Source organism: Medicago truncatula, chromosome 2, assembly GCF_003473485.1.
Source record: "Medicago truncatula cultivar Jemalong A17 chromosome 2, MtrunA17r5.0-ANR, whole genome shotgun sequence".
NCBI lineage: Eukaryota > Viridiplantae > Streptophyta > Magnoliopsida > Fabales > Fabaceae > Medicago > Medicago truncatula.
The window spans coordinates 16,807,235-16,827,680 of NC_053043.1; the positions used below are offsets into that span (position 1 = coordinate 16,807,235).

The 20,446-nt window shown below is 32.9% G+C and overlaps 1 protein-coding gene across 3 annotated transcripts; it reads left to right on the forward strand.

Annotated features, from left to right (window-relative positions):
• The first annotated feature begins 1,303 nt into the window (after positions 1 to 1,303).
• On the forward strand, positions 1,304 to 20,290 carry LOC11443235 (calcium-transporting ATPase 8, plasma membrane-type). 3 transcript variants are annotated; one of them, XM_003595058.4, is made up of 35 exons: positions 1,304 to 1,530; positions 6,783 to 6,846; positions 7,339 to 7,520; positions 8,787 to 8,903; positions 8,977 to 9,049; positions 9,418 to 9,527; positions 9,618 to 9,749; positions 10,005 to 10,094; positions 10,254 to 10,323; positions 11,003 to 11,073; positions 11,195 to 11,278; positions 11,365 to 11,442; positions 11,523 to 11,594; positions 12,097 to 12,180; positions 12,260 to 12,342; positions 12,436 to 12,544; positions 12,675 to 12,730; positions 13,154 to 13,196; positions 13,272 to 13,355; positions 13,632 to 13,766; positions 13,874 to 13,939; positions 14,026 to 14,124; positions 14,268 to 14,378; positions 14,858 to 15,028; positions 15,454 to 15,513; positions 16,345 to 16,509; positions 16,581 to 16,697; positions 17,285 to 17,383; positions 17,639 to 17,776; positions 17,872 to 17,972; positions 18,526 to 18,571; positions 18,773 to 18,907; positions 19,086 to 19,193; positions 19,276 to 19,367; positions 19,585 to 20,290. In XM_003595058.4, exons 3-35 carry the CDS (start codon positions 7,350 to 7,352, stop codon positions 19,694 to 19,696), a joined length of 3,282 nt encoding a protein of 1,093 aa, XP_003595106.2. In that variant the 5' UTR covers positions 1,304 to 1,530; positions 6,783 to 6,846; positions 7,339 to 7,349; the 3' UTR covers positions 19,697 to 20,290. The 3 variants fall into 3 exon arrangements, with proteins under 3 accessions (XP_003595106.2, XP_024633267.1, XP_003595105.2); XM_024777499.2 differs by lacking the exon at positions 1,304 to 1,530 and adding an exon at positions 6,076 to 6,449; XM_003595057.4 differs by lacking the exons at positions 1,304 to 1,530; positions 6,783 to 6,846; positions 19,276 to 19,367; positions 19,585 to 20,290 and having other exon boundaries at positions 7,182 to 7,520; positions 19,006 to 19,147.
• Positions 20,291 to 20,446: the final 156 nt, after the last annotated feature.

A 20,446-nucleotide genomic window follows, 5' to 3' on the forward strand; every position in this document is an offset into this window, starting at 1 on the left:
AGGACTATAAGAAGACAACCAAAAATGGCTCCTTGATATTGGTAAAGAGATAGGTAAATGAGGGATATTGTCGCACTTAAGTAGTACGACTATGAAAAGCTTGGGTGTTATGTTCTAATTGTTAGCAAGGGAGTTCTTCAAGAGGACGAAATGCATTCCGGGGGTTGAAGAATGTATGACATGACTTGTGAGATTGACTTAAAAAACAAATGTAATTGGAGGCAAGTGAATCTTTAGGAGCCAATAATTGATCACTTTGGAGGCTGAAAATGTTACGGTGAAAGCTTGTGAAACTACCTCAAAATCTGAGTGTAGTTGGATGCAAGGATCTTCAAGAGGACGGAAGACATTCCGAGGGTAGTTGGATGCAAGGAGAAAAATCATACTTGAAAGTTTATGGAACTAACAAGGGTGGTTGGATGCAAGTGGTGGTCGCTGTTAGATCAAAGTTCAAGAGAATATTTAGACCTGACCGGTTTTGTCTTAAAAAATAGTCAATGTAAGCTGAAGGTTCTAACATTATAACGAAGACCATTTTAAAAGACTAATATCTAGATCCATAATTTAAATTTTGATCATTTTTTGTGGTTGAACTTTTTAAAATGTTCTAACATTATAAGAAAAACCATTTAAAAAGACTAAATCTCTTTGCAGGATAATTTCGTAAAAATTTAAAAAGAATAATTTTGTCATAGAGATGGAATTTTTTTAACCAAAAACAACTGCTACCCATGTCAAAACATGGTACTCACGTTCCCCAATTAACAAACATATAATAAAATTGTGAATCCTTTGAATTTAATTACCTTCAACACTTCCAATTTAATCATCTGTGACAACTTTTGCAACAATTTTCTCTTTTATATTCACATTACTTTTTACTTTATCTCTATTGCTTTGGTTTTCGTGCAAATATTAATTTTTTCTTTATAAATTATGGTAATTGTTTCAAAAGTTGTCAACCAAATGATTGTTCAAATAACACTTATCAAAATAATAATAATACTTTTGTAGAAAAAAAACTTTAATTTATACACTATTCTTAATCCATGTGAAATGCTTAAGTATATTCTTTATTTTTTTTTGGATCACCACACTTTTTTAAATGAATGTGAAACTGTCAAACATATTGTTGGTTTATTGGGTTACTTACCACATAGTCAAAAGATGAACATGACTTTGAGATGAAGTCAGCTTAAAGAAAAGAATCAATTTACCCAACATTATCTACTACATTACATATTCTTATTCTGTTTTCACGACTTATATATATACTCACATCTTTGCATCCTTCAAATCACATGCAATAACCATCATTCATTTGGTTAGATTTAAGTGAAAACAACAAGATATTTGGTGTGATCATATAATTTAGCACCAATTAACACATCATAATTATGTGCATACATGTTTCATGATGAGGAATCAATCTTCATAATATGCATCTCAATTCTTGATGTTGCAGACATATATTGAGGAAAGACAAGCAATATATCCTTCTGGTTTCTGCAAAAGCAATTAATTATAAAGGTTAGTCATATTTCTTGTTTTGAGCCTTGACCCATCTTTCACTATGCTGTTGTAGAATTTCAACAGTAATTTTTGTTGTTCAATCCAGAAAAATGCTCATGTGTTTCTCTTTTAAGAAGTTCATTATCCTCTTTAAAGTTTCATAGGTTCAGCTTTTTTCAATGTGGCAAGTGGCAACATTTTAATGTCCAATTTGTGGTGAAGTTTGGTGCGAATAATTTGTGCTAGTGACGCATGTTAACTTTTTTTTTTTTTTTTTTTTTTTTTTTTTAAATTTTTACAACGATTTCTTGGTTATAGGTAAGTGTGAACTAACGTAAAACTTTTGTGAGATACAATTTCTTTTGAGGTGAGAAAAAGTACATAATACGACAGCTGCCGGAATACGTGTTCAAGTGTCTTTTACATTATATAGTTGAATTTCGTAAACTTAAGGGTTGAACAAGCTTATATATATATATGAAATGAAAAAAAAATATGTTTAATTAATATTTTACTTTTTTCAAGTAAGATAATAAAGATAAAATTAAGAGAAAAATGATAAGTTATAAGTTTGCAATATCTCAAAAAAAGTTTTAAGCTTGTATATAGAGGTATAACCTTTTTTTGAGTAGTAGATATTCCATGAATAAAGAGGTATAAATAGATATTGATCGTACCTGATCAGAAAGATGGTGTCTAGTGCAATGATTTTGAGAGCTCTTGCAACAACAAGGTCTGTGTAGGTGCAGGCACTCTGACGCTCAAGTCGGTTTAAGAGGAAAAAATAGGGGTTAAAACTTAAAAAAGTAGACTATATATAGACTATGAAAAGGGTTTAAGTAGGCTACACTCTTCCGTCAAAAAAAAGTAGGCCACACTCTAGTACATAAAAGGCATTTATATATGTTGACACGAGTATATAAAAGGATTTAGTACACTCTAGTATTTTTTTTTTAAACTCATCGAGTGTGTTTTGTACTTTCAGTAATTTAAACATATTATCTTATAATTTCTTTTTACATATTTAAGTATATTTTTACCTTAAAAAGATAATATATTTTTATAAATTAGAATTATGTTATGATATCATTAAAATTACATTTTCTGGATCAACAAAAAAAAAGTTACATTTCCTAAAAATATTATGTTAAATATTGAAAATGAGCACAACCTAATTGGTGCATTAGCACATTAGTTTATGGAAAAGGATTAGTTGACACCAAAAATTCATCTACATCTTGAGAAATAGAGATATAAATAAAGTGATGTGATAAATGTGATATGTTGTTAATGTGATAAGAAGAGGAAAAATAAAATGTTAAATGTACGTATGAAATTAAAAGGTTTTCAAATATAAGAGTTGTTTTCTTCAAAAAAAAAAAATATAAGAGTTGTTAATTTACTCAAAGATTGACAGAATTTCGGTGCACTTTCTAAGATGAATTTCGTATGATTTCTTAATAATTTTTTTTTAGTTATATTCATAAACTTTGAAAAACTTAATAATTCGGAAAAATTATGGATAGTTAAGTTATGTGCTACAAACCTTTAAGAAAAAAGTTAAGACCTAGCACTAATACACAAGAGTTTTATACTTTTAAATATGTCATATACGTCAGTATAAAAAAAATCAAGTAAATCCATCCTTATATGGAACAATTATAAATTAGATTTTACTTACGATACAAAAGTTTTTTATTCCCATAAAAATCGAAGGGTTAAAGAAAATTCAAATAGTTTTTTTTTTTCCTTAAAAAAAGTAGTTTTTTTTTTAGAAAAAAACTTTAAGTAAATGATATAAAAAAAGCTATAAAAAATACGATAAAGAGGATCCTAAATTACTCATGATATGATACACAAATATTCTGCTTGTTTATTGCCCATAGTCTTTTGCCGTGTTCTTCTTTCAAATCTTTCATTCTCTTGCCGTGTTCTTCTCTCGAGCATAATTTATTTTATCGTATCTCATGAAAAAAAATAATTTGCCAAACATGAAAATAGTTTCTGTAAAAAAAAAAAAAAGTCTTTCTTCATGAACATACTTTTTTTAGAGGATTGAATTAATTTGATTGCTTTTGCAAAATAGAATTAATTTTAATGTACAACGTAAATATTTTTACAACGTCAACCCAATCACAATTTTTTAGGTTATCATGTTATCGGTATATAAAGTAACTATCTTCGTTTAGTAGTGTCTAATATTATACGTTTATTTAGGTATGGCTTCATCTTTTTAATGATCCGGATTAGATATTTTCGCAGAATTGAATATTTACCATGATTTCTTTTGATTTTGTTTGTTTTTATTATGATTTTGTTTGTTTTTGTGAATGAATTTACCCTAATTTAATCACTTTTCACTGTCTCATTTGTGCCCGGCCCATAGCCATTGAACATGCATAAAACAATGCTATAAATTGCCCAACACACATATTGATATAGGTTATTAGGTCTGAAGTTGCTTTATACTTGATAATCGATTGATCAGTATTCCAACCCCATTACTGAAAGAGGTGAGTCATCAACATCTTCTACCTTTTGTTTTTTACTCCAAAATAGTAGTAGTGTACTGGTACAATCATGTTCCCGAGTCTTTTGTTTTCCATGTTTTGTTATTCTTATCTTGATAATTAATAAGGTGGAGTTTTTGTTTTATGTTCTCTCATAACAAGGCTCTACAATTTTTTTTTATTCACGGTATGTGGTATATGTATAATTGGGGTGTTAGACGTGTGACTTAAGAGTTTTGGAGGAGTTTTTAAGGATGAAATAATCGGAGTTTAAATTTGAGTAAAATAAATACTAATGACCCTTATCGAACCTAGATTTACAAAAGTTTATATTTGAGTAAAATAAATACTAATGGTTCTTACCGATCTAGATTTACCCTAATCTCGATCTACATTTAATAGTACTAATTTAATTACCGACTCTGTTTGGTGTGCCTCCAAGTCACATCTGCTCTTGGCCAGTGACTTTGGAGACCAATCTGTTGTTGAATTTGTCATGGCGATATCTCGAATAACTAACACAAATAATAGTTTGTTTGAAGATTTTTGTTTTTGAAGTAAATAAGTGGTTTAACACAAGTTGTTTTTTAGTGTGTTTGACACGAGCTTTGTATATTTGAAACTATGACCTCTCAACTTCCTTTGCAACAATTTTTTGTTCAATATATATCAGGTTGGGTGAGGTTTAGCATGGGAAAGCTAGTTATTTCCCATCATGGGAAAGTTAGTTTTTGGCCATTAGATCAAACCAAGAACACATCCTTATCATACTCCCTCATCACTAGATTTTGTAATTTTATTATTTTAAAACCATTTTTTAAAAACAAAAAATATATTTCGAAATTAAAATAAACATTTAAAAATAAAAAATAAACTTAAAAATATGGAAATTAATTTTCCAAAATTTTTAAAAATATAAATAAACTTTTTGAAATAAACTTGTTTTCAAAAAATTTAATTATGATTTTCGAAGATATAATTTTTGTAATTTTCAAAAATTAATTTCCATATTTTTTTAGAATTTTTTTATTTCGAAAAAAATGTAAAACCTTACCTGAAGGTGAAATCGAGAATTCTTCAAAGTTTAGGATTCTTCAAAGTTTCGGAAAATCATAATTAAATTTGAAAATTACAAAAATTAAATCTTCGAAAATCATAATTAAATTTTTTGAAAACAAGTTTATTTCAAAAAGTTTATTTATATTTTGGAAAATTAATTTCCATATTTTTAAATTTATTTTTATTTTTATATGTTTATTTTAATTTCAAAATATATTTTTTATTTTTAAAAAATGGTTTTAAAATAATAAAATTACAAAATCCAATGAGGGAGTATGGTATAGATGTGTTCTTCGTTTGATTTAATAGTCAAAAACTAACTTTGCCAATGTGGGAAAAAAAGTAGCTTTCTTGTTTGTTGGTATGGAATGTTCACATATTTTGTTTTTTCAACAGCAGATTGATTCACAATTTGTATAAGTTAAGTCATGCGTCTTGTCACTTTTGATGCTATATCACTCACACGACACACGTACCCCGCACCGCATCGGAAACTTCGTTGCACTTGCACCTTAGTCATAACGCATTTATTCACTAGTTATGACACGGTTATTTTAAGTAAAAACAAACAATTTTACAAAATAAACTTTTGCATAGCAAAATCACACCACCACTAAATAAACAATTTTTCTCTTGTTAGGCGTGAATGATTCTCCACTCTGTTCATTAGATTCATTCCCTCGTAATTATCTCAGGAATATTGATTGACACCCTCTTTCAATTTGTCAAAAGCTAGCGTCGACACTTGTTTGTAACAAAAGCAATCTCTATTCTCTTGACTTATCTTTATAATCATAGTCAAGTTATTTATAATTCACATTCCTGTGCTTTTAGCTACATCAACTCCGATTTATATATATGTCGACGGTCGACATGGATATATCAAAACCGTTGGAAAGGCTTTGCATGTGGGTTGTACAACTGTCATCATATGCTAGTGACACATGAAAGCTTGGAATAAAGCAAATGAATACTATATAAAATCAAAAATCATCATATACACAAAGAAGCAAAGGAAAGAAGCCAGCGCAAAGAAGCAATCGAAAAGCACGTCACACCGACTTGTCGCATTTAGAGGACACGAAACCCACTCTCCTCTCATTCTACTATTGCACTCTTCTTGTGTTTTCTTTTTATCCAATAAAGTTTTTCGGAATTTATCGGGCTCATAGAACACTTCACCAACAACAAGTTTCTACACCGATACAAACAGTCAAATTTTCAGTCTCTGTTGATTCAGGTTAACTTTTTATTAACTGAATCAACTTAGTTGATGTGCATTTGTCTTTGTCATGATATTAATTCTTCTGTTTTCGAAAGAAAAGAAACTTGGTAATTGGAACTTGGAACTGTTCTATCACGTGCAAGGTAAGTAAAACTTATCAATAATTATTTTATTTATGAATAATAGGATTCTTAATTTTTTATTCTTAAATTTAAATCTTATGTAATCGAATTAATAATTTCATAGAAAGAAAAGGGTACATATTCTTAATTTTTATTCTTAAATCTTACGATAGGCAATGTAATCGAATGTTGAATTACGCATTGTTCCATCTTCTTGCACACGCTAGCTAGTTATTCTTACATCATTAAATTAATCTTTTTGTCCAAAAAATGTTGTTTATTTCTAGCGGTTTTTAAGTCACTAATTACGGATTTTCCACACTTATACTCACTCGCATGTTTATTCTCTTGCAGGTTTTTAGGCTTTAAGGAAGACAAAAAAACGCTACATTGTTTTTTTGTTTCTTTTCATTTCCTGGTAAGTTCCTCTTTGATTCTTTCTCTTACTACACGTCAAATGAGTCAAATAAAAAAACCTTTTCTAATTTTTTTTTTTGTTGTGACGGTGAGATATTTTATTTTATTTCCCTTTCTCACTTTTTCCCATTATTTTCTTTTTCAAAATTAAGAAAGAAATAATTTCTTAACCAAAAAATCACAAACCGCGTGATTTTCGTTAAAATCACAGCACACGTCAATTAGTCCGTGATTGGTTAAAACTTAAAATAAAGTAAAAAATAGTTGAAATAATCACTTTCTTTAACCACTTTCCAAACATGGCTGGATCAGGCCTCAGGCTTTATTCACTTACTATATAAGAAGTAAAGTAGAGTAGCGTTGTTTGTTTCTGAGAGTGTAACAGGGTAAATAAAAAAATCGCTTAAAAAAATCGCTTACTTAATTACTCTGTTATGATTTGGAGCGAGAAAGCTCTATAGTGTGAGTGACGGTTTCATCTCTCCTGCGACAGTTATTTTCACGATGAGTTTCATGAACGGTTCATCACCTCACCGGAATCCTCCACCGCCGCCGGAGAATGATATTGAAGCTGGTCCGTTGTCTCGCCGGAATTCTGATGTTGATGACGACGGTGATGTCTTTGATATTGCTAGAACTAAGCATGCTTCCATTGATCGACTTCGCCGCTGGAGAGTGAGTTTTCTCTTCTTTCTCTCTCACACTTGTAGATTTTTTTTTGCTTTGTTTAGTTTATCGCTATATGTATGTTTGATTTTGAACTGTTTTCGCTGTGATTTCGGTTATTTTCGTAGTGATTTCTATTTTCGGAAGATTTAGGGTTTATATTTTTGTATATCGTGTTAGAAATTCGTTGTTTAGGGTTTTAGCTTCGTTGTTTGTAGTGTATTTGCGACTCTTGTTGTAATGTATGAAATCAATGAAATAGTGTTGGTTTCTAGTTAAGGTTTTTAGTTGTTTTGTTTATTTATGTTTTGTTTTGTTTGTTTCTATGTATATGTATGTTTTTGAAGTGTTTTCTCTCTGGCTTCGGTGATTTGTTGTTTCTGTTCAAGGAAATTTAGGGTTTATATGAGTGAATGTTTGTATATTTTGTTAGAGTTTTGTTGCTTAGGGTTTTAGTTTTAGTTTTATGGAGGATGTTCCGTGAGGAAACAGTGGAGTAGTGCACTTGTGACTCGTCAATGAAATCAATGAAATAGTGTTGGTTTCTAGATAAGTTTTTGTTGTTGTTTTTCGTTTATTTTTGTTTTGTTTTGTTTATCTTTATCTGTATGTTTGATTTCGAAGTATTTGCTTTGTGATTTCCATTTTTGGAAGATTTAGGGTTTGTAAGAGTGAATATTTGTTCATCGTGTTGAAGTTTCATTGCTTAGGGTTTCAGTTTTAGTTTCATGTAGGAAGTTTTGTGAGGAAACGATGGAGTTGTGTACTTACCATTCTTGGTTTACAATCTATGAAATCAATGAAACAATGTTGGTTACTAGATAAGGATTTTTGCTGTTGTAGTTGTTGAGGATGGAGTGAGTTAATGTCGAGTGGATGAAGTTTAGTGGAAAAATTCAAGTTAATGATTTCCGGATATTTTCTTCGTTTATGAAAAATGTTTTAATTCACATTTTGTTTGTTGCATAATTTAGTGATTGAATTACTTCTTGCATTGCGTGATTTTGGAGTGTGGTTTCTACAACCTCCTCAGCCGGTTGTGATTCTTTGAACTTTTTTTAAGTAATATGTGGGGAAAGGAAAGGAAAATGAGATTCTCAAACTATGTTGTTCACATGAATCCTTCAGCATTGTCTTAATAGTACAACTTTAATTTTTTTTTCTCAGCTGTGCGGATGTTGTTTTCTTAGCGTTCAGACAATACCTAGTTTTATTTGACTGTTCTGTATTTCTATTACTGACATGTGAGCTATCCCTTTCCTTTTATGTATTTAGCAAGCGGCGCTTGTGCTAAATGCTTCCCGTCGATTTCGTTATACCTTGGACTTGAAGAAGGAAGAAGAGAAAAAACAAATACTGAGAAAGATTAGAGCGCATGCTCAAGCCATCAGAGTACAGTTCCTTCATTAGACTTTCTTTGTTATGCTTATGTGAAGTGCACTACTTATTCTTTTTGCCTTAACAGGCAGCATATCTTTTCAAGGCAGCTGGACGGGGACAAGGGCACGGACAAGTGCAAGGGCAAGTTACTGGGACTGGTGAGTAATTTGATGATGCTCATTGTTATTTGTATCGTTGCTTTACTATTTGGAATAATTTAGTCATTCTGTAACCAATGTGATTATCCTATTTGTTTGTTAACATTTTCTTCTTATGAATTATTAGTCTATAGTGAGTGGGACTTATGAATTAATTTATTCGTGTTTTAACAATTGTCCAAACAAGGGGCACTTTTTTCTGCATTAAATATTGTTAATAGACGTGTTTTGTTCAATAATAATATCTATAACTGCATAACTTTTTCTGTTTTTCCCTGGTATATTATACTGATTCAATATCGATAACTGCATAACTTTTTTTTGTTTTTCTTTATTCAATATTAATAATCAATTCTTTTAACTGTTAGACACTATTAAACCTCCTCCAACCTCTACTGGTGAATTTCCAATTGGGCCAGAACAACTTGCTTCGATTTCAAGGGAGCATGATACTGCTTCTCTGCAGCAATATGGAGGGGTATGTTTGCCAGGAGTTAATTTTTTTAACTGGATAATATTATGGTTGAAAGGCATAAATTTGATGTGTTTTTTCCTGAATCACTATCAGGTTGCAGGGGTATCAAATTTATTGAAAACCGATTTAGAGAAGGGAATTAATGGTGATGATGCCGACTTACTAAGACGGAGGAATGCGTTTGGTTCCAACAATTACCCTCGAAAGAAAGGAAGAAGTTTTTTTGTAAGTTCTACTGTTCTTGGACTCTTGAAATCATTTGATGTTTACCAACTTATTCGGCAGGTTGACTGGCCAGCCCATTACAAAAACAGCATAGTTGATATTACCAACTTATTTCTAAATAATAATGTCAACATGCCAATTTTTATGGGTTGCTGATTGGGCCAAATGGGGCAAGTCAACTTGCATTGCAGCACCCTTATTATGTTTTACTGGTGGAATAATGTAGTGACCTCTTTGCTTTTGATGCCTTAACAGATGTTTATGTGGGATGCTTGCAAGGATCTGACCTTGGTTATTTTAATGGTAGCGGCAGCAGCTTCATTGGCACTGGGGATCAAATCTGAGGTGAGATTGGATAATACAATTCTAGTGCAATTCTTGGCACTTTGTAGGGTGCAGACAGCAGTGACTTTTGCCCTACCATTTGTAATTTAGGATTAGTGGTATATTTTTATTAATTTTGGTAATTCTGCTTCACACCGTTTGGAAATATTTATGTTGCAGGGTATTAAGGAAGGGTGGTATGATGGGGGAAGTATTGCTTTTGCGGTTATTCTTGTCATCGTCGTTACTGGTATAATTTATCTTTTTGTTGTACTAAGGTTTATGATGGATTGAACTTGGATTTGGATCCCTTAAAAGTTAAAACGAGCCTTCACTTAAGAGGGGAAAATAATGCATTTCAGTTGTTGATGACAGTCTCAATGGTCAATATTTACAAACACATGTGTAAAATGAGCCTTCTCTTAAGAGGGGAAAATAATGCATTTCGGTTGTTGATGACAGTTTTAATGGTCAATATTTACAAACACGTGTAACACTCATTGACGTGTTGAAAATTAACATTTGGTTTTCTTATCACCAGTTTCGATGTTTTTCTTGTCCCTCAAAAGTGAATAAATCATTTGAGAGGTGCCAAATTCTTAATGCACATTATTTCTTTTACAAATTTTAGACTATTTCATAACTTCCTATTTGATATGAGATCTTTGGTGTTGCCACACAATCACTATCCACTTTGTCACCGTAAAATTTGTCGTAATTAGATTAGATGTTTAGTAATTTTTCCATTGAACAGCCCCTCACCCAATTTCATTAATATTTTTATTTTGAATTGACAAATGTTATTTTTGTTAGTGGGGGAGTTAAACACATGACATGACCTTTATCACTCCAACCCCTATGTTCTCCACTAAACCACCTAGCCACCTTATCACTCTAATTTCATTAATCATATTTCTCTCATTTTGTAGCTGTAAGCGACTACAAGCAGTCTCTTCAGTTTCGAGACCTAAATGAAGAAAAGAGAAATATACACCTGGAGGTTTGTCATTTTTGTAGATTGTTATAGTTTTGGATGCTTGATTCAACTTTTTTTGCATTTATATTTACTAACAGTTTTCTTGTTACATTTCAACTTTATATCTCAATTTGTGCATGAGAAGGTTATTAGAGGTGGTAGAAGGGTTGAGATCTCCATATATGATCTTGTTGTTGGGGATGTTATACCTCTTAATATTGGTAACCAGGTACATTATCTTTTCATTTGTTGGTTTGCTTTTTATACCTTACGGTTACATTTCCTCCTTGTTATTAATTTTTCTGTTCTTCCTAGGTCCCTGCTGATGGAGTTGTGATTACTGGGCACTCTCTTTCGATTGACGAGTCCAGCATGACAGGGGAGAGCAAAATTGTAAGTACTTCTTTCAATATTGTTAGAACTTTAAAATATTCTAAAATATTCCCTTATTGTAATGAATTTTGTCTTTGCAGGTCCATAAGGATTCTAAGGATCCCTTTATGATGTCTGGCTGTAAGGTGGCAGATGGCAGTGGGACTATGCTGGTAATTTAGACTTCATTTTTCCTTACTTTCTCTTTCAATTTTATGCTGTCCTAGTTTAATTTATGTCAGAGTTTTCTCTTCAAAAAAATTTTATGTCAAAGTTTATGAAAGGATCATTTCGGTAGTTATGGGCATGCAATAATTGCTTTGCTAAAAGTGTGAGTGGTAGGGCAAAAAAATTGTGCACCAAGTGTTTGAGTATTTCTGACTAGATTTAGTACAGTTTATTCATTCATTAAACGTGAATAGATTTTATTTTTAAAATAATGCTGATTATTTTGTTTGGGTTTTAGTCAGAATTTGAATTCTAGTGTGAGAACTATTGAGTTGCAATGAAAAATCAAAAGTCAATAAAATATGAATTGGTTTGCACCGAACTTCTCACAATAGTTCAATGTATCTAATTGTTTATATTTATTTTCCTATTTTTGTCCAATTTGTTTTATTAATTAAAAATAGCATTATGGTGCCTCTTCCCTCACTTGTTTCTATGTTTTTACAGGTCACGGGCGTGGGAATTAATACTGAATGGGGCCTTCTAATGGCTAGCATTTCAGAAGATACTGGTGAAGAAACACCTTTGCAGGTCTTCTTCTTAGCTGCTGTTTCTGACTGTGTTCTTCTGTTTCTTATAATTCAATTACCCTTATAAGTTCTCATTATAGGTCCGCTTGAATGGCGTAGCCACCTTTATTGGTATCGTTGGACTCAGTGTTGCTGTCCTTGTCCTGATTGTGCTACTGGCCAGGTAATTAGTGGATGGCCCATGTTTGCCATATTTTTCTTAGCGCGAGTCGTCAATGTTGTTTTGCATGCTTCTGAAGTGGGAACTTGTGATCAGATATTTCTCTGGGCATACAAGGAATTCTGACGGGACAAAACAATTTATAGCAGGCAAGACTAAAGCTGGGCATGCTATTGATGGAGCAATTAAGATAATAACTGTTGCGGTAGGTACCTTGATAAATACTAGAGCATGATTGGCGCAGTTAAAGTTGCACACCGACTTCGACTAATTGATTCGTTTTCAAATTTAATATCTATAATGTGATTGTAATTTGTAACCCATTGAATATTTAGGTCACCATTGTAGTTGTTGCAGTGCCTGAGGGGCTCCCACTTGCAGTCACTCTAACGTGAGTATGCTAATTATTGTCCAAACATCTAGTCTTACTTTTTTTGTTGTTGTGAAGTCTTACTAGTCTCTGTTCTTTAAAATTAGGGCCATTGCAGATTGTAATATATTTTTCATTTTTCTTGTCCTTCATTATGATTTGAATTTACTTTGTTAATTCTTTCGATGGTCATATTTTGGTAAAATATGACCCAACACTGGGTCCCATATATAGAATATATGGTTGCTGCTTAATATTCCATTTTTCTATCTTCAGTAGCATGCTATTTTTTTTCATTCTTTTATCAATTGTAATTGTATTTATCTTAGATCAGAAGTATGCTCTTCCAGATTTGTAACATTTGTTTTCTATTTTTTCTCAGTTTTCCTCTATCAAATCTTTGTAATCTATACTTACACATTTCCCCTCTCAATTTTGCTATAGACTGGCCTACTCAATGCGAAAGATGATGGCGGATAAAGCTTTGGTATGCCAATTGATGTTTGTGCTTTGATTGGCTTTTGGCATGATTATATGAGTAACATAACACATTGAATTATAGGTGAGGAGGCTTTCTGCCTGTGAGACAATGGGCTCTGCTACAACCATATGTAGTGACAAGACTGGCACATTAACGATGAACCAGGTTGGTTGTGGTGCAGTATTTGAATCATTGATGCACATCATAATTTTTTATGACAAGTTTATAAAACTTATTGGAGGGTACTTCTTGCAAATGTCTTCCTCTTTAGTGGCTTGCCATCCAAATCACAATAAATGAGAGTTTACATTGCAACTATTCTATCAATATGATGTGTTGTCCAATAAAAATTTGGTGTATATCGTTCATTTATGTTGGCATATATTTATGTTTATACATAAGGTTCTCACAGATTCTTGATTTTTACGAATTCTGTGACAGATGACTGTGGTTGAGGTTTATGCCGGGGGCAGCAAGGTTGATCCTCCTCACGAGTTGGAGAGATCTCCTAAGCTACGCACTCTACTCATTGAAGGTGTTGCACAGAACACTAATGGCAGCGTTTATGTGCCTGAGGTATGCTTGAATTGATTTTCATGAGCTGTCCTCTTCTCGAAGAATATTCTTCTCAGCAGAAAAGTTAGATGGTTCATTTACTTATTTCATAATATTGTCCTGTATAGGGTGCCAATGACATCGAGGTTTCAGGATCACCAACAGAAAAGGCTATTTTAAATTGGGGCCTACAGGTCTGTTTTGGAAAAGCAGTTTTTTCCGATTTTTTCAGGGTGATTTATTTGCTTTCAACAACTTGTTACTGTCGTATCAATATCAGGTTGGGATGAATTTTGTGACTGCTCGGTCAGAATCGTCAATTCTTCATGTCTTTCCATTCAACTCTGAGAAAAAGAGAGGCGGAGTTGCAATACAGACGGTACTATCTTATTGGCATTTTAATTCAATTATGTAGATATTTTACTTCTTCAGAAGAGAGACTAGTACAATATTAGGTAGCTAATACATTGCATGATGATACACTCTATCAGCAAAATGATGTAGTTTTTTACCTTTTTGCAGGCTGACTCTGATGTTCATATACATTGGAAAGGTGCTGCTGAAATTGTTCTAGCCTGCTGTACAGGTTATATTGATGCAAATGATCAGTTGGTGGAGATTGATGAGGAGAAGGTTTGACAAACTAAAACATATAATTGTAGTATATTGAATATTGATATTCAGTTACTGCGACTGCTTCTGTTGGTATTTTACAGCATTGTACATCTGTTTTTCTGTTTAGTTTGTCAGTTTCTCTGGTGCACCAGATGATTCTAGAAACACTAACTGACAATATTTTAGCAATATTTACATGGTATTATAGTTATCTCTGAGGTTGAGCCTTAATATATGGGCGTCCTCTCACTACTACACAATAAGATTCAAAATACAGAATAAGAATCACCCTTTGTATTTTTTTTTTGTATCTTTTCCATTTCATGGATTATATTAATACATAATTTTATGTCACCTGGGATTTTGAAAGTTGGACATTTATAGAACAGGACAAAGCAAACAAATTAGTATATATTAAGATGTTTTGATGACCTTTTTGATGCTTAACAGTTATTTTTGTTAATTTTTGTTATTTTTGTAATTTTCTGGGCGTGCAGATGACTTTTTTCAAGAAAGCTATCGAAGATATGGCTTCTGATAGTCTACGTTGTGTTGCCATTGCGTATAGACCATACGAGAAGGAGAAAGTCCCAGATAATGAGGAACAACTTGCTGACTGGTCTTTGCCAGAAGAGGAACTTGTTTTACTAGCTATTGTTGGTATCAAGGTTTGTATTTTCTTTAGAAACATGCCTACTATTTTCATATTTGTTATTATTTTCCATTTATGTTTGATATGATACTCATGATTGTGTTTTTATCTAATTTAAAAAGTTGAGGCTCTTGAATGGCTTTTACACTATTGTTGCATACTTTCTGTATACTTGGGACATGGGAGGCAGCTGGGAATTTTTATTGTGGTTTATTTTATTTGTTGTGCCTTTCTCTTTGCGCTTGACATTACTATATTCTTGTAGTACTTTCTCTATCTATGTTTATGAAAGGGTTTCTATCTTTAACTTAACAAAGAAACGTAGTTGATGAATTATAGTTTCTGAGATCATCTGTCTCTGGAATATGCTTCCATTGGTTGAATTTATTTGGCTTTTGAATATATATATATATTTTATTTCATTTGTGCGTTGAAATACAGGATCCTTGTCGACCTGGTGTCAAAAATTCAGTACAGCTTTGCCAAAAAGCCGGGGTTAAGGTATAATCTCTGGTTCTGAATGTTTTTTTAGTGTCCCAAAATGTGCTTAATGTTTAATAAACATGTTCAGTTTACATTTCAAAATGCTATCATTGGCATAATGGTGGTGCAGCAATCTTAGACATATGCAAGTCATGTTAAAATTGTGAAATGTAAATCAGGACTTTATAACTCTAGCCACTTTGAAAATAAAATGTTCTCTGTAGTACCAAGTTTACTAAAACTGTCATAACTTGCGAGGACATTGCGCATCTGGACCATCATTTGATGGACTTTAGAGAGAGAGAGCGAAGGATACTACCTGGTGACATTTTAATATAACAAATGGATTGAAGTATGTCTCAATCTCCTCATCCAATTCTCCCAAGGGCGTTAAAATTCAAGAATCATGAAATTTCTACCTCCAACAATGGTAAATGATAGAAACATCATGGATGATAGAAGGAAGAAACAAACAAAAAAAATGAGGTTTTAGGGAAGAATGTGAATGAGATTGATGAGAGAGAATATAATAAATAGTCTTAAAAGCGTTGAATGTCCACATTAATATTTTGATGAATCATTATTGACCATTAGATTAAGAGAAATGAACGCTTAAGATTTGGTGTCAACGAATCCGTTGACACCTGGTGTCAAGCTCCACATTTCCGAAATAGGGATGTTTCTTTATGCACTTTTATACAACTTTTTTAGCTTGGAAATTGTTCAACAGTATATTATTGAACTTGTTTGATTTTCAACAGCTTGCATATCGATCATCAGATATAAGGAAGCTTCCTCATGCACTTTTTATATATCATTTTTTAACTTTGTTTGGATTTCTGATCCTAGGTCAAGATGGTCACTGGCGACAATGTCAAAACTGCAAAAGCTATTGCTCTGGAATGTGGAATACTGAGTTCACTTGCTGATGTTACCGAGAGAAGTGTCATTGAAGGAAAAACATTCCGAGCCTTGTCAGATTCCGAGAGAGAAGAGATTGCGGAATCGATATCGGTAGGTCTATCTACTATGACTTGTTCTTATGCTCTCATTGATATACATTATAAACGAATACTGTCTAACAGGTTATGGGAAGGTCATCTCCCAATGATAAACTGTTGTTGGTGCAAGCCTTAAGGAGGAAGGGCCATGTTGTAGCTGTAACAGGGGATGGCACAAATGACGCCCCTGCACTTCATGAGGTTTGTGTAACTTACTCTTTTGGCCTTTTATTTGTTTGCCATCTCTAGCGTTAGTACACATGGTAATAATAAAAACCGAAATGATACATTAAAACGAGTATATGTGTCTGCTCTTTCTATCTTAATGTGACTGCTCTTTCTATCTTATGTTGTAGAATGTAAACACATATTACATCAACCCCGTCTCCCAACCCCCAAAATTTCAGTAGTTTGACTATATTGTTTAAGTAGAACAATCTATCTTCTTTTTTCCCCAAGAGCTTAAGCTTTTCAGGTAGTTGGCTTGTGATGTGGTATCCATTCCAAGTATACAAGGCCAAGTGGGCGTTGATCTTAGTTGCCCCATTCTAGTATATAGAAAATTAAATTTCAGTACATTCCCAAAGGTTACTCAGTTTGTTTAGGGTACATGCTTAATGAAATGACTTAAGCTTCAAACCATGGTTGTTCTGTCATCCGACAGCTTGATCTTTTGGAATAGTTAGTTCATGACATACACAAATACTACATTCCAATTAAATTTTGTTCTAATGAAGTAAGCTATTTTGTATTTTTGTGTTTGTAATTATCTACGATTTGACATGTAGGCGGATATTGGTCTTGCAATGGGTATTGCTGGTACAGAAGTGGCGAAAGAGAGTTCGGATATCATTATCTTGGATGACAACTTTGCTTCAGTTGTGAAGGTAGAGTCCTTTGCGTTTGGGAGATTTAATTCATTCTTAATGAATGACGAGTTAGCTCTTCGTAGCATCTTGAAAAGCTATTTATGTTATTACTAGAAGTACAAACATAGTTTTTCAATATCAACTGGAAATGAAGGGATTGTTTAGTCTGATGCGATTACATATTTGTGTAGTTTTGGATATTTGGTTATTGGTTTATAAACTGATATTTGGTGCATAACTGGCAACAATTTTCATGTCTTTCTGCAAATTTAGGTTGTCAGATGGGGTCGGTCTGTTTATGCGAATATTCAGAAATTTATCCAGTTTCAGTTGACAGTCAATGTGGCGGCTCTTGTTATAAATGTGGTTGCTGCAGTTTCCTCTGGTGATGTTCCACTGAACGCAGTGCAGGTCTACTCTCTCTTCCACTATGTGGCTTGTGCTTTTGCCGACAAATATGGGACATTCAATATCTCGGGTTTTAATAACTGTTACTTTCTTTACAGCTTCTTTGGGTGAATCTTATCATGGATACTCTAGGAGCACTAGCTTTGGCAACTGAACCGCCAACTGACCACCTGATGGACCGGTCTCCCGTGGGTCGAAGGTCAGAATTTTATTTTTTGTATTATTGCTCAGTACTTTGGATCGTGTTATTCTTGGGTAACACTGTGCTTTGGAAATTCGGAGAAGTGGTTCAATATGATTGGTGGTAATCCAATTCTTGTTTTGTTTTAAACTTTTGGATCATTTTAGCAGTAGAAATATATATTTTGAAATATTTTGCCGGGGAATGGAAAACCTGCTGGTAAAACCATAAAACCCTTTGAAATACGATCAATTTGGTGTTGCTGCACAGTAACACTTAAGAAAAAAGAAATAGTTTCCCATAGCTAACTAGTGAAGGCTGAATTTGTGTGTGCATGCATTTGCTGAATGCATCTGTGAACTATAGGACAATTTCTTTTTGGGTTTTTAACCAACACAATAATTTGGACGGTGAATCTATTTTGCAAAACCATAGAGATGACATAAAAAGAATATAAGAACAGGATGGTATGATCAAATGAAAAACACTTGTTGACATGTCTTCTTTTTTTCTATTTGCGTGCATTCTTTTTTTCTTCGAGATGTAGTTGACATGTCTTCTATGTTTTCAGGGAACCTCTCATAACAAATATTATGTGGAGGAATTTGCTGATACAGGTGGGTTCTGTTTCTTATTTTTTTAGTATTCATTCCTGTTTGATATTTTGTTGGATATTGTAGGAACTTGTCTGCCGACTTATCCATGGGCCTCCTGCTAAATGATTTTAAAAAAAACACTGTCTTGCTTCATTATTACTACTGTTGATGCTAAACATTTTCTTTTGGATCTAACGAGTTAGAATAATTGGAAATTTTCAGGCAATGTATCAAGTTTCTGTCTTGCTTGTTCTCAATTTCAGAGGTATAAGCATATTGGGTCTGGAGCATCAACCTACTGAACATGCAATCAAAGTAAAAAACACTTTGATCTTCAATGCATTTGTTATCTGTCAAGTAAGTTATTATCTTTCTCCTTTTATTTCTGCTAAATCCCTTTTCATGTCAGAGAAAGTTATGACATGGGATATTATGATGCTCAATTCATTTTGCAGCTTATGATCTTATCTCGTTGGATGTTACCACTACTGTTTTCTCGGTTATTTTGTCAATGATGAGAACTTTCAAACTGCAGATCTTCAATGAATTTAATGCGCGCAAGCCAGATGAATACAACATTTTCAAAGGAGTTACTAGAAACTACCTCTTCATGGGGATAGTGGGATTCACTGTCGTACTTCAGGTTAGTCTTTTCAGGTCTTCTCTTGCTTAGCTTTCACTGTATAATATTTTAGTGTTGCTATATAATTGCTTCTGTTCCTCAGGTTATCATAGTTGAATTTCTTGGGAAGTTCACTACAACCACCAGGCTTAATTGGAAGCAGTGGCTTATTTCTGTCGCTATTGGATTCATTGGGTCAGTTGATTATACAAACCGTGCTCTCTATATTTTTCATCTTATTAAATCAATAAATGCTTCCATTGATTGTTTAATTTGTTCCAAGAATGTGGCGTGCTCGGAAGAAATTAAAACTAATGTATTAACAAAGACTACATAGCTTAGTTGTGCACAAATAAATGCTAACTGAATTATTTCTTTTCCTGTTTTGTCCTTTTTTTTTCCTATTTTTCAGTTGGCCTCTTGCTGTGGTTGGGAAGTTGATACCAGTACCAGCTACTCCCATCAACAATGTTTTCACTAAGCTTAAGCTTCGACGACATAGGCAACCTGAGCCTTCTCAATAGGGCTTGTTATTCGTACATAGGCAACCTGAGGCTTCTCAATAGGCATTGTGCTGCTGAATTCATATCTCTTCTTCTCACTGATGGATTGTAAAGGGAAATAGTTTACTACTACAAAATACGTTTCTTTTGCTACTAGCCAACAATTAACATGCTAATTTCAGGAGAAATTTGGATTGTTTTACACCTAGGCTCTAACAAACATACGGAAATTCAGCTAGTTTTGGTTTTTGTTGATTGTGTATTTGTTTGAAATCAATACTTTCACGAGTTTGGGTTCTGCTTGTTGATACGGAATCAGTAGATATTGGATATCACTTCAAAATCGGTTTCTTGTTGATTATATGTTTGGATTTTGATTGCTCCTGCTATCCTTGATTGTAAGGTTTTGTCTTCTTTTGTCGTTGATTGAATTGTTCAGTTTATTAGTGGAATCTGTAATGAAGCTGTGATGCTGTTCACGTTTTTGTTCAGGCTGCACTAACTAACTATTTGGGATTGACCCTTACTCTCTGTTGGTTTGCTAGCTTGATAGAGATGTCGATTTAAGGAAAAATGTATATGTATATTATTTTGACCAATTGCTTTCAAAGTAAATTCAATTATTTGTTCAATTAAAGTAAATTTCAACTTAGAACAACAATCATAATTAGAGTCACAATTCCTTTAAAATAATAATAATTAGTGTCACAATTAATTTTATTTGGTCCAATTGCCAAGTGTGTGCACTGGAATCTGCATACTAAGCCAAAG

Excerpts from the sequence above, each read along its gene's own strand:
- LOC11443235 (XM_003595058.4), top strand. The coding sequence starts at position 7,350 with ATGAGTTTCATGAACGGTTCATCACCTCACCGGAATCCTCCACCGCCG. Across the intron at positions 14,125-14,267 it reads GCGGAGTTGCAATACAGACG|GCTGACTCTGATGTTCATAT; the intron begins GTACTATCTTAT and ends ACCTTTTTGCAG. Across the intron at positions 19,194-19,275 it reads GATTCACTGTCGTACTTCAG|GTTATCATAGTTGAATTTCT; the intron begins GTTAGTCTTTTC and ends TCTGTTCCTCAG.